The sequence below is a fragment of the Thamnophis sirtalis genome, unplaced genomic scaffold (genome assembly GCF_051295495.1).
Source record: "Thamnophis sirtalis isolate CommonGarterSnake01/CBP01778 unplaced genomic scaffold, rThaSir2_p1.2 scaffold_3, whole genome shotgun sequence".
NCBI lineage: Eukaryota > Metazoa > Chordata > Lepidosauria > Squamata > Natricidae > Thamnophis > Thamnophis sirtalis.
Genome location: NW_028261383.1, coordinates 37,042,764 through 37,058,086, shown reverse-complemented (window position 1 = coordinate 37,058,086; position 15,323 = coordinate 37,042,764). Strand labels below are relative to the sequence as shown.

The 15,323-nt window shown below is 43.1% G+C and overlaps 1 protein-coding gene across 2 annotated transcripts in view; it reads right to left on the bottom strand.

Annotated features, from left to right (window-relative positions):
* The window catches only part of LOC106554258 (laminin subunit beta-1), a 106,021-nt gene that overhangs the window by 81,573 nt on the left and 9,125 nt on the right, over positions 1 to 15,323 (bottom strand). For both annotated transcript variants that reach the window (XM_087708709.1, XM_087708710.1), the window contains exon 2: positions 14,912 to 14,972. In XM_087708709.1, coding sequence (XP_087564835.1) covers positions 14,912 to 14,972 — 61 coding nt within the window. The remainder of the gene's footprint in view (positions 1 to 14,911; positions 14,973 to 15,323) is intronic.

Here is a 15,323-nt window from a genome sequence, read left to right as displayed (position 1 = left end):
CATGGTGAAAATCCGGAAGTGTCTTATACACTGAATACAACATCTTTGGCCTACGAAACCCCGCCCCCTTTGCAAAAATGGATGTGCATAGCCTTTAGGAGGCTTGTAGAGTGCTCCTGGGGGCTGGGGAGGGCAAAAATGAACAAGAAACACGCCATTTTTGCTCGTTTTTGGCCTCCCCAGCCCCCAGGAGCACTCTACAAGCCTCTCAAAGTCTCTGCATGCCCTTTTTTGGTGAAAAAAAAATGAAATGGCCCATTTTGCAAATAACGGGTGGTTTTCTGCTCGTTTTTCCCACTCCCCAGCCCCAGAAGCACTCTACAAGCCTCCCAAAAGCTCTGAATGCCTTTGGGGGGGGGGGCAAAAAACAAAACGTGCAGAGGGTTTGGGAGGCCTGCAGAGTGCTTCTGGGGCTGGGGGGTATGGTTGCAACAGGGCCCGGCGTCCTCCACATGAATGCATGCGGCGCGCGCCAATATCATGCACAGGCATCTTACCCTCCAGCGACGCCTCCACAAACCTTTGCGATGCTCCAGCTGCTCGGCGGAGCATTGCCCAGGCGCTGTAAGTGCCATGTGCATGCACGGAAGCGCCGAAGGCTTTAAAGGACAGGTAAGGAGTGCAGGTGGGTGGGTGGGCCTCCGGAGCACTGTATCAGAACAGTAACCAATGCTCCGGGCAGGCTTCAGTACGCCCGTACTGGGGCGTACCGCCTGCAACCCACCACAGCAGTGGCCCATAATTGACTAGAACTCGACATTGTAGGGCGTATTCTTCCAATTTACAGCAATGATTCTGAGTATATTTACTAATGAAATTTTCACTGCATCCCCAGATTTACTTTCCAGAAAATAGAACTAGGCCCTTGCTTCCCTCCCCTTCCTTCCTTTAACATTTTGGGCAGATATAGGCATATCCTCCCCCTTTGATCCCTGATCACCCTCCTCTGCTGTCATTTTTCTGTTGTCTTCCTTGAGCACCAGATTCATGTCAGTGATTTCTGAGAGCTGTTCAATAAGGCTAGATGCTCTCAGCTGGTAATTCAACGCATGCTTTAATTCTATAGAATCAGTACATGGAAGGGTTGAATCTTGGAGATGATGTAGACTAGCCCCCTTGCTGTGCAGCAATCTACTGGTACAGTACCCCTCACCAATGACTGTCCTTCCTTTCTCCAAGCATCTCCATTTTCCAGGCCCCAAATCAAGAAAGACACGTGGCGATTCTTTCAAGCCAAGTTCTTTATCGTTTCACACCTATAGGCAAAATCTTGCTACTATCTGCATCTATCGTATACTCTGTGAACTATTAGGGAGAGGCTGTCTTCGCCCTTTTCTTCTCACACATAACATCTGGGCCGCGTTGCCTCTTGCTTGTTTGGAATGCACCTCCTGGTGAATCCAGCTCCTCACTACATCCCATCCAAAGAGCCATGGTGGCGCAGTGGTTAGAATACAGTACTGCAGGCTACTTCTGCTGACTGCCAGCTGCCTGCAATTTGGCAGTTCAAATCCCACCAGGTTCGAGATTGACTCAGCCGTCTATCCTTCCCAATTCAGTAAAATGAGGACCCAGAGTGTTGTGGGCAATAGGCTGACTGTGTAAACCACTTAGAGAAGACTCTAAAGCACTGTGACGTGGTATATAAGTCTAAGGGCTATTGGTATCACATCACTGGAGGATGATCACCACCTATTAGGGAAGTCTGTTTCACTACTGATCAAAAACTACTTTCTTCAAAGTTAGATCCATTTTTTTTCCCTGCCTTCTACAGCAACACCAACAATTCTTCCTCATCTTGTACATGATAGCCTTTTCCGATATTCGGAGATGGCTATCATAACTCTGAGTGATTCTTTGACCATGTTTGAATTTCTGACTGATGAACTACTGGCGTAAGTTGGGCTGCGCATCAAAGGACTGAGAGAACCATATTCATATGGGGAGCTGCAGCAGGTTAAAGACAGAAGGAATTAGAATTATTCTTCAAATGGTGTCTATTCAATCCCCCAACGAATTAAGTTAAAAAGAACACACTAGTGTATAAAGGTCATGGCTTTCACTGTCTATACTCTAAGACTCAATCCATGAGAAATAAGATGAAGCTGAACTATTAAAAAATGGAAGGAAACATGCCTTGTTTGATTGAAATATCGCAATTGGACTTCAAAAATAGTGACTTTTAATCAACGTGGAGCTAAGATTCCAGGCCAGAAGAATCTGATGGAACTCGTTGATTCAAACTCCCAAAGTTATTGGGCTTAAATAAATGGAATGAATTAAAAATGGAACAGTGTGGGGGATACCAACACGTCTAGATAAAAACTTAGTGAAGTTCTGAAGACAAAACAAAAACCAGAATGTTGAAAAAGAGATACGTCAGCAAGAAAGAATACATTTTAGTAGGGTGCAGTGGTAAAGATGGTATTGAGAAAGGCTACAACTCAGAATATGCTGAGTTTAATGAAGAATTCTTTAAATATATTAAATGAAAAGATTCAGTTTACCAACTGATGTATGAAGACGATAAAACCTTAATAGTTAACAGAGAAAAAGCAAAGCAATTCCTATTTGCTTGCGTTTTCTCCAACAAGAGCATCTCTTATTCCATCAAGCAATTGTGAACAATAGAGGAAAAAGGTAGGATAAAAATCTGAGATGAATGTAAACATCATCTGGAAATATGTACTTATTTTGGATGAATTTAAATCCCCAGGATTAGAAGAATTGCATCCTAGGACCATGATGGCAAACCTATAGCATGCGTGCCAGAGGTGGCATACAGCCGTGGCACGACAAAACCGCGGTCCACTAAAGCGCGCCCGATTAAAGCGCGTACCTGACGTCATCAGCAGCGCGACAAATACGACCGCGGAGAAAAAAGGGCACTTTAAAAAGCGCTTTTAAAGCAAGCCGATTCACGTTAAGGTAAGGGTTAGGTTTAGGGTTAGGGTTAGGGTTAGGTTAAGGGTTAGGGTTAGGTTTAGGGTTAGGTTAAGCGTTAGGGTTAGGTTTAGGGTTAGGTTAAGGGTTAGCGTTAGGTTTAGGGTTAGGTTTAGGGTTAGGTTTCGGGGGGTTAGGTTTAGGTTTACGCGTTAATTTTAGCTTTACCGCTCACAGCGTGCTTTTTTCGTCGCGCTGTGATGACGTCAGGTACGCGATTTCGTCGAGCGCACTTTAGTCGACCGCGGTTTTGTGGTGGAACCGCATACAGTGCCCTCTCTGATGGCACATGAGCCGTTGCCCCAGTTCAGCTCCGATGCACATATGCACAAATCTCCCACCAGCCAGATGGCCTTCAAGTCACTGATGCACATGCATGGCAGGTGGGGGGGGCATGTGGGGGCGTTGTGCATGTATGTGGGAGGCAGGGGGGCACGGAAACTTGCATGGGGGAGCACATGCACACTTTGGGCACTTGGTTCAGAAAAGGTTAGCCATCACTGTCCTAGGATATTGAAAAACAAGAACTGGTGAATGGGACAATTTGTCCCTACTTCAACAATCAGGAAAAAAGAAATCAGGGAGAAAAGGGGGAAACCATGGAATTGTAGATCAGACAACCTCGGAAAATTCTAGAGCGAATCCTAAATGGATCTTTAAGCCCTCTGAGAACAATGTGGTAATTACCACAAATCAGCATAGACTCCTCAGAAAATCTTGCCACACTAATCTATTTTTTTTTAACCAGGTAGTTCCAATTTATAAAATATGGGAAAGCTGTGTGCATAAGTTATCTTGATTTCAGCAAAGGATTTTGTAAAGCACTGTCAGCTTGATTAGCAAGCTAATTAAAGAATGAACTGAATGGCCTGAAAATCAGGCAGGCAGAGAGCTTATTTGAACATCTTGTTTGAGGAGTGCTCATTAGCACTTTATCAACAGTGAAGTATTGATGGAGTGCCCAAAGGTTCGCATATTTTTTAAAAAATATGTTTATTAATGGATTGAATGAGGACAGGTAGAGAATGGTTATTAAATTTTAGATAATACAAAATTGGATGGGCTAGCTAACACTCTGGATGCCAGAATAAAATTCAGAAAGGATCTGGATAGGTCCTATTTCATGGAGAAAATTGCTGAAAATATAATGAAATGCTACAGAGACCAATGCCGAGTTCCTCGTTGACATGATAGAAATCACAAGCACAGTTACAGAATGGGAGCTATTTAGCTTGGTAAGAACACTTGAGAAACAGTACAATTGGAGAAGCTGATTGCAAAAAGAATATGAGTAACAGGCTTGTGAAGAAGGGAAATTTTAGGCTTCATCGGTAGAAATACCGTTTACCTAGGAAGCAATCATCCTGCTTTATTTTGAATTGATCAAATCCCACATCAAGTGCTACACCCAGGTTTAGGCACTACACTTTGAGATGGATCCAGGGAGAAGGACCCAAAGTTATGCTTTGTAAAAGATGAGGAAGTAAGGAAAAGTTTTAAAGTGGTGCTCAGTTTATCTCCAAGATGTTCATATGTCAGGATCAATGCAAACTAATGAGATACTTCTGAAATGCAGAGCCTCTTGTATTTTCATCTATCTGCAACAATACACTCCCTTTTTACGATCCTATAATCCCTTAATTCAAAGTAAAATCAGGGTGACTGGATAAAGCTGAGCATTTACTGGCTGGATGCCCTTCCTGATGCCATGGGGAGTTTGCAACAGACATTTGTTCTTTGCATCCTAGGAGAGAAATATCTGCCGCTACATAGGATTGAACCCTCAACCTTCCAAGTGGGAGGCAAGCATCTTCACCACTAGGCCACCACACCGCTCAACTACCTATCTGCAACAATGAAAATATGAATGTTGTTCTCCAAACATAAATTCAAGCTTTGGTGTAGTCTCTTCTTTACTCCCTCAAGAACCTTTTTAGAATTGTAGGAAGTTAGCACCTATCCCTCTCCTAGGAAAAAGAGATATTTTAGGAAATATTAAAAGGGCAGAATATTTCTCCTAAAAGGGAGGCAGAAACTCACCTCCCCACCTTTGTCAATGGGTCATTAAGGCCTACATAACAATGTTCTATCTCCTTCAGACAGAGCCATAACAGGAATCCCAAAGCCCTTTCATTACATCATCCATTACATCATCACCCAGCAAGGCTCAACCAAGCTTAGGACTCAGGACAGCCTACAGAGTTGCCCCTACATGGCCCCATGGGAGTCGGAGAATCAGAATACAAGCTCAAATTCAAAAACCCAGAGAGGGCATAAAACACAGGGACTCTCAGCATCTCTTCCCTTTTTTTCTTCACCCAAGATCTTCAAGGCAGGTGATCAGTGGTGGGTTCCGGATCCCGGTGCAACCGGTATGGTGCAACGGGGCCTGGCGTCCCCCACATGCACACACGCAGCATGCGTGCACACACGTGCATGTGTCTTTATCTCTGCGACGCTCCAGCTGCTCGGCGGAGCATTGCTCAGGCACCGTATGCTCCATGCATGTGCGCGGAAGTGCCGAAGAGATCAAATACAGGTAAGGAGCTCAGGCGGGCGGGTGGGCCCCTCCGGAGCACCGTACTGGAACGGTACCCGGTACTTCCAGCAGGCACCGGTACACCCGTACCAGGACGTACCGCCTGCAACCCACCACTGCATGTGATCCTGTCCACCATTAAAACCATCTTTCCAAGCAGCCACCATTGTTTCCAGTGTCTTTCTCCCCACTTGGAACTGAATCCAGAAGGACATTTCTTCCAATGGAACCAAGGAAAGAAAACAAATCCTTTGCCTCTTGTGACTCTGCAGCTTACTAAGAATACCTGAAAAAGGGACTGTTACGTGTTCAAGAGTGAGACTGGCAGGCACAAAGGACTTCTGCCTTTGCAGAGGAGCCCCAACCCTGCCTCGGATTCGGTCAATTGGGAAGAGGAAACACAAGTAGACCGGTCCCATAACATTAAGCACAAGAAGGGTTTGATAACACATTGTTTATAATGCCACTCTCAGGGTTCCAAATAACATCCAAAATTACAGCAGAGTCCAAGGCAAAGTATTGCTCAAAGTTCCAAGTTTATTAAGTGAGCCATGTTGGCACATCTGGGAAAACCCGAATCCGAGCTTCCTGGGTTTTCCCCACCCAGTTGAAAGTTCAAGAAACTTGGTGGGATGAAACCCACAAATGGAACATACAGCTAGAAGGATTTAAATCATTTAAAAGAAATAGACCAAATAAAAGAGGAGGTGGAGTTGCACTATATATATAAGAAATGACTACATCTCTACAGAAATAGAGCACAACAATGATGAGAACTATCTTAAATGCATTTGGGTCAATATTAAAGGTTGAGGGGGAGGAATGACATTGCCATAGGTCTGTACTACAGGCCACTCAACCAAGCAGAGGAAGTAGATGTACTTTTTGCTCGTCAGCTAACTAAGGTATGTAGGAAGCACACCACAATAGTAATGGGGGATTTTAACTCCCCTGACATCAACTAGGAAACAACCTCTGCACCAAGTGGAAGATCCAACAGGTTCCTAACGAACCTAGCAGACAACTTTGTTTCCCAAAAAGTAGAGAAGGGAACAAGGGGATCGGCCATATTAGACTTAATTCTCACTAACAGAGAGGAAATAATAGAAGGTGTTGAAGCCATAGGAACCCTGGGGGCAAGTGACCATGCAATATTGGAATTCAACATTATGCAAACACAAGTAGTAGAACAAAGTCAAACTAGTGTCTTGGATTTTAAGAGAGCTAATTTCAATAAACTTAGAGAAAGCTTGGGAAGAATTCCATGGATGAGAATCCTCAAGGGAAAACCAACTCAAGAAGCTTGGGAAATTTTGAAAAATGAGATTACAAAAGCTCAGTCTAGCACAATACCAATGAAGAAGAAAAATAACATCTCCCAAAAGAAACCAGCATGGCTGCATAAAGAACTCTCTGAGAAATTGAAAGACAAAAAAGTTAAGTATAAAAAGTGGAAAGGCGGGGGATATAACTAAGGCAGAATATCAGCAAATAGCCCGAGTCTATAAAGATGAAATAAGGAAAGCTAAGGCTCACAATGAAGAAAGGCTTGCCATAAAAGTAAAAAATAACAAAAAAAGCTTCTTCCAACATGTTAAAAACAAGAAAAAGGTTAAGGAAACAATTGGTTCTTTGCTGGGAGAAAGTGGCAAGAAGGTGACAAGCAACAGGGAGAAAGCAGAACTATTTAACTTATGTTTTGCATCTGTCTTTACACAAAGGGATAAAACAGTACGACTCCAACCTATCAAAAACAGCACCACAAAAATCAGATTAGGAACACAAATTGAAATAGGGAATAAAATGGTAAGTGAACACCTGTCTACCTTAAATGAGTTCAAATCACCAGGACTTGACAGATTACACCCCAGGGTTCTGAAGGAACTGGCAGACGAGATCTCAGAACCACTGAATTATATCTTTCAGAGATGCTGGAGCACCGGGGAACTACCAGAGGACTGGAAAAGAGCTGATGTGGTTCCCATCTTCAAAAAAGGGGAAAAAACAGATCCAGGAAACTATAGACCTATCAGCCTGACCTCAATACCAGGAAAGATTCTGGAAAAGATAATCAAGCAACGAATTAGCGAACACCTAGAAGTAAACAAAGGAATAGCCAAAAGCCAACATGGGTTTGTCAAAAACAGATCATGCCAGACTAATCTTATTGCATTCTTTGACAAAGTGATAAAATTAGTGGACCAGAGGAATGCTGTCGATATAGTTTACTTGGACTTCAGTAAGGCATTTGATAAGATAGACCATAACGTATTACTAGATAAAGTAGAAGAATGTGGGTTAGACAGCATCACCACCAGATGGATTCGTAACTGGCTGACCAACCACACTCAACATGTAGTCCTCAATGGAACTGCATCTACATGGAGGGAAGTATGCAGTGGAGTACCCCAAGGCTCTGTTTTAGGCCCAGTGCTCTTCAACATCTTCATCAATGATTTGTATGAGGGAATAAATGGGGAACTCATCAAATTTGCAAATGACACCAAGATGGCAGGAACACTCCAGAAGACAGGCTAAAGATACAGAAGGATCTTGACAAACTTGAACATTGTGCACTATCAAATAAAATGAAATTCAATGGTGAAAAGAGTAAGGTTCTACATTTAGGCAAGAAAAACGAAATGCGCAGGTACAGTATAGGTGGTACCTTGTTCAATAGTAGTAACTGTGAGAGGAATCTTGGACAACCATTTAAATATGAGCCAGCAGTGTGCAGCAGCTGCCAAAAAGGCCAACACAGTTCTAGGCTACATAAACAGAGGGATAGAATCAAGATCAAGTGAAGTGTTAATATCACTTTATAATACCTTAGTAAGGCCACACTTGGAATACTGCATTCAGTTTTGGTTGCCACAATGTAGAAAAGATGTGGAGACTCTGGAAAGTGCAGAGAAGAGCAACAAAGATGATTAGGGGACTGGAGGCTAAAACATATGAGGAACGGTTGCAGGAACTGAATATGTCTAGTTTAAGGAAAAGAAGGACTAGGGGAGACATGATAGGAGTGTTCCAATATCTCAGGGGCTGCCACAAAGAAGAGTGAGTCAAATTATTCTCCAAGGCACCTGAGGTAGAACAAGAAGCAATGGGTGGAAACTAATCAAGGAGAGAAGCAACTTAGAACTGAGGAGAAATTTCCTGACAGTTAGAACAATTAATCAGTGGAACAGCTTGCCTCCAGAAGTTGTGAATGCCCCAAAACTGGAAGTCTTTAAGAAGATGTTGGATAGCCATTTGTCTGAAACAGTATAGGATTTCCTGCCTAGGCAGGCGGTTGGACTAGAAGACCTCCAAGGTTCCTTCCAACTCTGCAATTGTATTGTATTAACTTGCCCGCACACCCACAAGTCCATCACATGGCCCAATCATCCATTGCCCTGCTGGCAGTTCCACCCATCCAGTTCCAGTCAGGTGCAGAGGTGCAAAGACAAAGGATGACCTTGACGTTCTAGAAAGGAATTTTATTTTGGAAACATCACATTCTACTCCTTACTATTCCCCCTCCCAATTCCCCACTAATGAAACAGCATAGTAGAGTAGAATATTAGTGTGGCAGGCCAAAGTTCCCAAAAGGAACCGGCTGCAGGCCAGACAGCCACTCGTTTCTGATCCAGGCGGAGAGACTAGGGAGGTTTCGGCTATTATTTCCTATCGCAATGGTGGGAATGAATCCATTCCGAGCCGCGTTGTGACCGCTGCTTGAATTTTCACATGGGAATTTAGTACAAGGAAAGTGGGTCGCAGGGATGTTGGAGTATTGCCCGTACACATGGGCCTCGTTCCACCAGCTATTTAGAGCTTAGTGCTCCATCTCCAACTCGGCCTTACAATTCAACCTGTTTTTTGCCTTCTGCTTTTTTTAAAAAAAAAATTATTAATAGCTAACCTCCCACCTCCAAATCTTTGCCAATCATTAACTCACACTATGTCTCTGCCCAGCCAGCAACAAACCTCACGCATTCCAAAGAGCCACACCTGGGCATTCAGGAGAGTTAATTTCTAAGAAAGTAGGAGGTCAAAATGCTTGGAAGCCACACCTGTTAAGGAATGTCTTTTCATGGGTCTCAAAGAGGGGCAAAGTTTCGTTTGCATCCGGCGAAAACTTTTCTTGAGGTAGATGGGAGAGAAACTTCATCAAAGGAAAAGTGTAATATAATGGTAAGGGATTTTGCTAGGACTGAAATGATCCCAATTAAATCTGCACCTAGTCATGGACGCTTATAGGGTCCTTTACTTGAGTTAAGGGGAGGCGGTGGCTCAGTGCTAAGACGCTGAGCTTGTCGATCAGAAAGGTCGGCAGTTCAGTGGTTCGAATCCCTAACTCCACATAACGGAGCGAGCTCCTGTTACTTGTCCCAGCTTCTGCCAACTTAGCAGTTCAAAAGCATGTAAAAATGCAAGTAGAAAAAAAGGGGCCACCTTTGGTGGGAAGATAAGAGCGTTCCGTGCACCTTCGGTGTTTAGTCATGCCAGCCACATGACCCCGGAGACGTCTTCGGACAGCACTGGCTCTTTGGCTTTGAAAAAGAGATGAGCACCACCCCCTAGAGTCAGGAACAACTAGCGTATATGTACGAGAGGAATCTTCACCTTTACTTGAGTTACTATTTCTCTGTTCAAACTATTTCGCTGAATTACTGTTGTGTGGATGTCTATGGAAGTTCTCAATCATCCAGGTCATGGATGTACCCAAAGGTGCTTTTTCAAAAGGCAATTGGATTTCCTTTGCTTTTTCTTGAAGGTGTTCCACTCCTCATCCAAGAAGCACCCTCACTTCTGGCTGAATGCTGGGGAATGGAAGGATTTATATTCCTTGTAGTCATCTGGTTCTTTGCACTTTGAAAGTAGGTCATTAGCTCTCTGAGAGTCCGAGGCCCCTTGGGGGATTATCTGTGCCCTCAGGATCACCTGAATCAGTGCAAATGGGTGTGGAACCTTCTTGGAAGTGCTGAAATGTTGTAAAGAGGAGATAGGTGGTGCCATTTTCCTCCCCCTCTGTTGAGAGAGGGCTGTTCAGTTTTGACACAGATGGCCTCTTTTACCTCTTTTTCAAACCAGTGGTTCTCTCTGTCCAGAATGTGGATGGAGAATGGGACACTAAATTAAAATGCATTGAGCTTCTTGAGGATAAAAATCCAGCTAATAATAATTGCTGTCAATGTCAATTTCAGAAGGGCAATTAAAAAAAAAATACTGTCGTTCTAGATATATTCGATGGCTTGCAATTATTCAGCTGGGAAACTTTTTACATATTCAATTGCTCCCTTGTTATTTTACTTTATACATCCAAAGGTTAAGATTCATTGTTGAAAGCAATTTGGGATATTTCTCTCTGGGAAAGACGAATGCTGTTACAGAATGCCCCATCATACTTTTCTCAGAAAAGCATTGGAATATGAGTCATGGGAATCATTAAATGATCAAGGAGCATTGTAGATCAATATATATTTGAGAATTATCAGCAGAGTTCTCAAGATCCCTCCTTAAACCCTACGCAACAATTTTTTTTAAAAAAAATAAAGTGGTTCCGACAATATAGCTCAGTGGCTAAGACACTGAGGTTGTTGATCAGAAAGGTTGGCAGTTTGGCAGTTCGAATCCCTAGTACAGGTCTCCTGCATGAGCAGGGGGTTGGGCTAGATGACCTCCAAGGTCCCACCCAACTCTGTTACTGTTTACTGTTAAATATCCAGAATATATTGGACATATCATAAGGATGATGGGTAGAGTTTTTAGACAGATCTTGGCCCAATCTCCTCTGACCCTTGGTGGCACAGTGGTTAGAATGCAGTATTGCAGGTTAACTCTGCCAACTGCCAAGAGTTTGATCCTAACCAGCTCAAGGTTGACTCAGTCTTATAAGGTATAAATATGGTGTATGGAGAGCAGAAGAGCCAATAACTGGGGTTTTTCCCCCCTTTGGTAGTTGATGGTAAGATGAATTGATGTAATTACTTAATAATACAACATGATATTGACTATGTAATAGTATACATGTAATTATATGCTATGAAAATGGAAAATAAAAAAAATTTCTATAGGAAAAAGGTTGACTCAGCCTTCCATCCTTCTGAGGTTGGTAAAATGAAGATCTAGATTGCTGGGAAGCAATATGCTGACATTCGTAAACCATCCAGAGAGGGCTGTAAAGCACTATGAAGCGGTATATAAGTCTATTGCTATTGCTAAATTTAAAGACTGACCCACCAGAATCTACCGTCAGCATTTGAGAGTTCCTTTTGCAGCAGTAGATAGAAGTGGCACGGTGCCAGCTGCTCTCAGAGCCTGACTCTACTCCTACCAATTCTTGTTGTGACCTAGTTGGACTAGTAATGGGCCTCCAGGGCATGAGTGGTGCACAGGATGATCAGGGCGTGTCATTACATGCATGGCCTGACTAAAATGTGTTGGAAACTGACAGAGATATATGAGTTACAATCAGACAGAAAACGCTTTGTCCTGTGGGCAACATAGAAAACTTGGCAAGCCACTCTGTGGAGCAAGATGTTGCCATCCCTGGGAAGCATAATCAAAAGTATATCTTTTCATACAGGTCTTCTTTTTTTTTAACCCTTTGAGCTCTGGGATTTTTGTTCCACTGAGATTTCTAGAGTAGGAGGAACAAAGTAAAATCCTCTTCTTAATCTACCTTTATCTCTTTGGCTTAGGTATACGTGTGCATGTCTGTTTTTACAACCGCACAAACATGCATACATATTTTTATATGTACTATAACAACTGAGTTGGGGTTTTTTATTTTTTATTTTTTATTTTGCCTTTGAGTCAGCTTTTGGAAGTTTGCCCTTGCCTCCTCCTTCCTAGGAGAAGAGAGTGACTAAGTCCTCCAGCTAGCTTGGTGTCTAAGGCAGGTCTAAAATTCACCATCTCCCAGTTTTTAACATGACACTTTAAGCATAGCACCAAATTCATTGTACAGTACACACCAGAGTGGTATTCAGTAGGTTCTGACCGGTTTTGGAGAACCGGTAGTGGAAATTTTGAGTAGTTGGGAGAACCAGTAAATACCACCTTTGACTGGCCCTGCCCCCATCTATTCTCTGCCTCCTGAGTCCCAGGTGAGGAAATAGGGATTTTGCAGTAACCTTCCCCTGGAGTGGGGAGAGAATGGAGATTTTACAGTATCCTTCCCCTGCCACACCCACCAAGCCATACCAAGCCCACCAAGCCATGCCCACAGAACTGGTAGTAAAATTTTTAGAATCCCACCACTGGTACACACAACCTAAAATCATACAAATAATCATTGAAATGTATGGATCAGATACATGCATTTGAAGATGATTCACCCAAAGCTTTGTATCAGTTCAAAATTTTGGCTCTTCTTAGATCTCAAGGCACGGGACTAGCCATCCTAAGCAAAATCTGAAATTCAGCATGACCCTAGCAAGAGTAGAGCTGCAATCAGCTAAATCCTATCTCTTTTGACTGATAGTGACTCTTTCTGAAATTTAGATAAATTAGTTCGACTGGATTTAGAGTTTTCTGCATGCAAATCACATATTTTAGAACTAATCAGTGGCCCATAATTGAGTGGACCTTGACATTGTACAGCGTATTTTTCCAATTTACAGCAATGATTCTGAGTATATATTTACTAATGAAATTTTTACTGCATCCCCAGATTTACTTTCCAGAAAATAGAACTAGATCCATGCCTTCCTCCTCCCTCCCTCCCTCCCTCCCTCCCTCCCTCCCTCCCTCCCTCCCTCCCTTCTTTCCTTTCTTTCCTCCCTCCTTTTCTTTCTTCCTTTATTTGACAAATTTACGTAGCCACCCAATTAACATAGAGGTGATTCTGGTGGCTTACAACATTTAAAAATGCAATGGAACCCCCACCGCTCCATGGCAATAACAACATAATCAAACCAACCACTTGATCAGCTCCATGGCCATTTGTGGTCCTCAGACCAACTGAGAAACCATGCTTTTAGGGCCTTTTGGAAAAGCAACAGGGTGGATTCAACCATATCTTTGGTAGGGGGGGGGATGATGTTTCATCGAGAAAGGGCCACTGCTGAGAAGGTCCTTTTTCATGGCCTTCCCATTATAGGAAGTTAGCATCCACCCCTCTCCTAGAAAAATGAAATATTTTAGGGAATATTAAAAGGGAAGAATATTTCCCTAAAAGGGTAGGAGAAACTCAGCCCCCCCCCACCTTCGTCAATGGGCCATAAAGGCCTGGGCCAGTCTATCCTACATAACAAAGATCTACCTCCTTTAGGCAGAGCCATAGTAGGCATCCCAAAACCCTTTCATTACATCATCACCCAGCAAGAGTCAACCAAGCTTGGGACTCAGGACAGACTACAGAGTTGTCCCTGTATGGCCCCATGGGAGTCTGACAACCAATCAGAATACAAACTCAAATTCAAAGCCCAACAGAGGGTATAAATCTCTCTCACACACACCCATGTGCTTTTTTTGCCCAGGACCTCAAACCATGTAGTCTTGTCCACCATTAAACTCTTCTTTCCACGCAACTTCCATGAATCCAGTGTCTTTCTCCCCACTTGGAACTGAACTCAGGTGGACAATTTCTTCCAACACCATCCTGGTAGGTCAGCTGGATATAGTGGGGAACGACTATAGTCTTTCAGATAACCTGGCCCCAAGCCATGTCGAGGTTTAAAGGGATAGCCAGCACTTTGAATTGGAATTGTACTAGTGGTGGGTTCTGGAGCCTGTTGCAACCAGTACACTGCAACAGGGCCCGGCATCCACCATGTGAATGCGCACAGCTCCCTGCGCATGCGCAAATGCCCCGATCAGCTCAAATAGCGGTAAGGAGAGCAGGCGGGTGGGCCCTCCAGAGCACCATACCAGAACGGTACCTGGTGCTCCCAGTAGGGACCGGTACACCCGTACTGGAGAGTACCGGTCGTATCCCACCACTGAATTGTACCCAGAAGCAGATTAGCAACCAGTGCAATTCAGACAAAAGGAAAATTGTCAGAGTCTAAACAGACCAGTGATTCAGTAATTCTGTAAAAAAAGAAGATGGCAGCTTCAATCTTCCCAACCTGTCTCTGCTGCTGCCACAGAAAAACTGAACAATCCCTGCCCCAAATGGCTCTTTTTTGGCAAGCAAAATATCTGCCCCAAAGCTAGGAGAAATTTACAAGCTTGCCCAGTCGAAAGCTTAATGTGTGGCCAACTAATTGCATCCACCTACAGCAGCGGTTTCCAAACGTGGCAACTTTAAGACTTGTGAACTTCAATTCCCAGAATTCTGGGTGTTGAAGTCCACAAATCTTAAAGCTGCCAAATGTGGAGATTCCTGACCTATGGCATAACCAGCAAGCAGATGTCAAGACTACTTATTCACAAGATATATGCCTATAGGATTTAGCCCAGACCAATAAGTAAGGATCCTGTGTCAACACTTACCCCAGAGAGTCAAATAATACAGCAGTACCATTGGCACGGCAGAGAATTTCAACATTTCAACCTGCAGATGAAAAAAAAAAGAGCAGAAATTAAAATCTGATTTTTCCTGTCTGCCATATCTAACTAATTAATTAAACTAAGGAACTTTTAAGCCATACAGAATCACTTGACAGTGAGATGGGTAGCATATAAATGTAATTAATAAATAGACAAGAATATTTGGGTCAAATCTTCCTTCGCCCGGCAAAAAATATAGAGAAGACCGGCACACGTGTATTTATTGTGTTGTTAAATAAAAAATTATTTACAACTTTAACCATGAAATATGGCACAATATTTATACTTTATAAAGGCATATAAGAGTTGACTATATAACATGTTGATTAAATGAAAACAGCAATTCTAAGCGTGT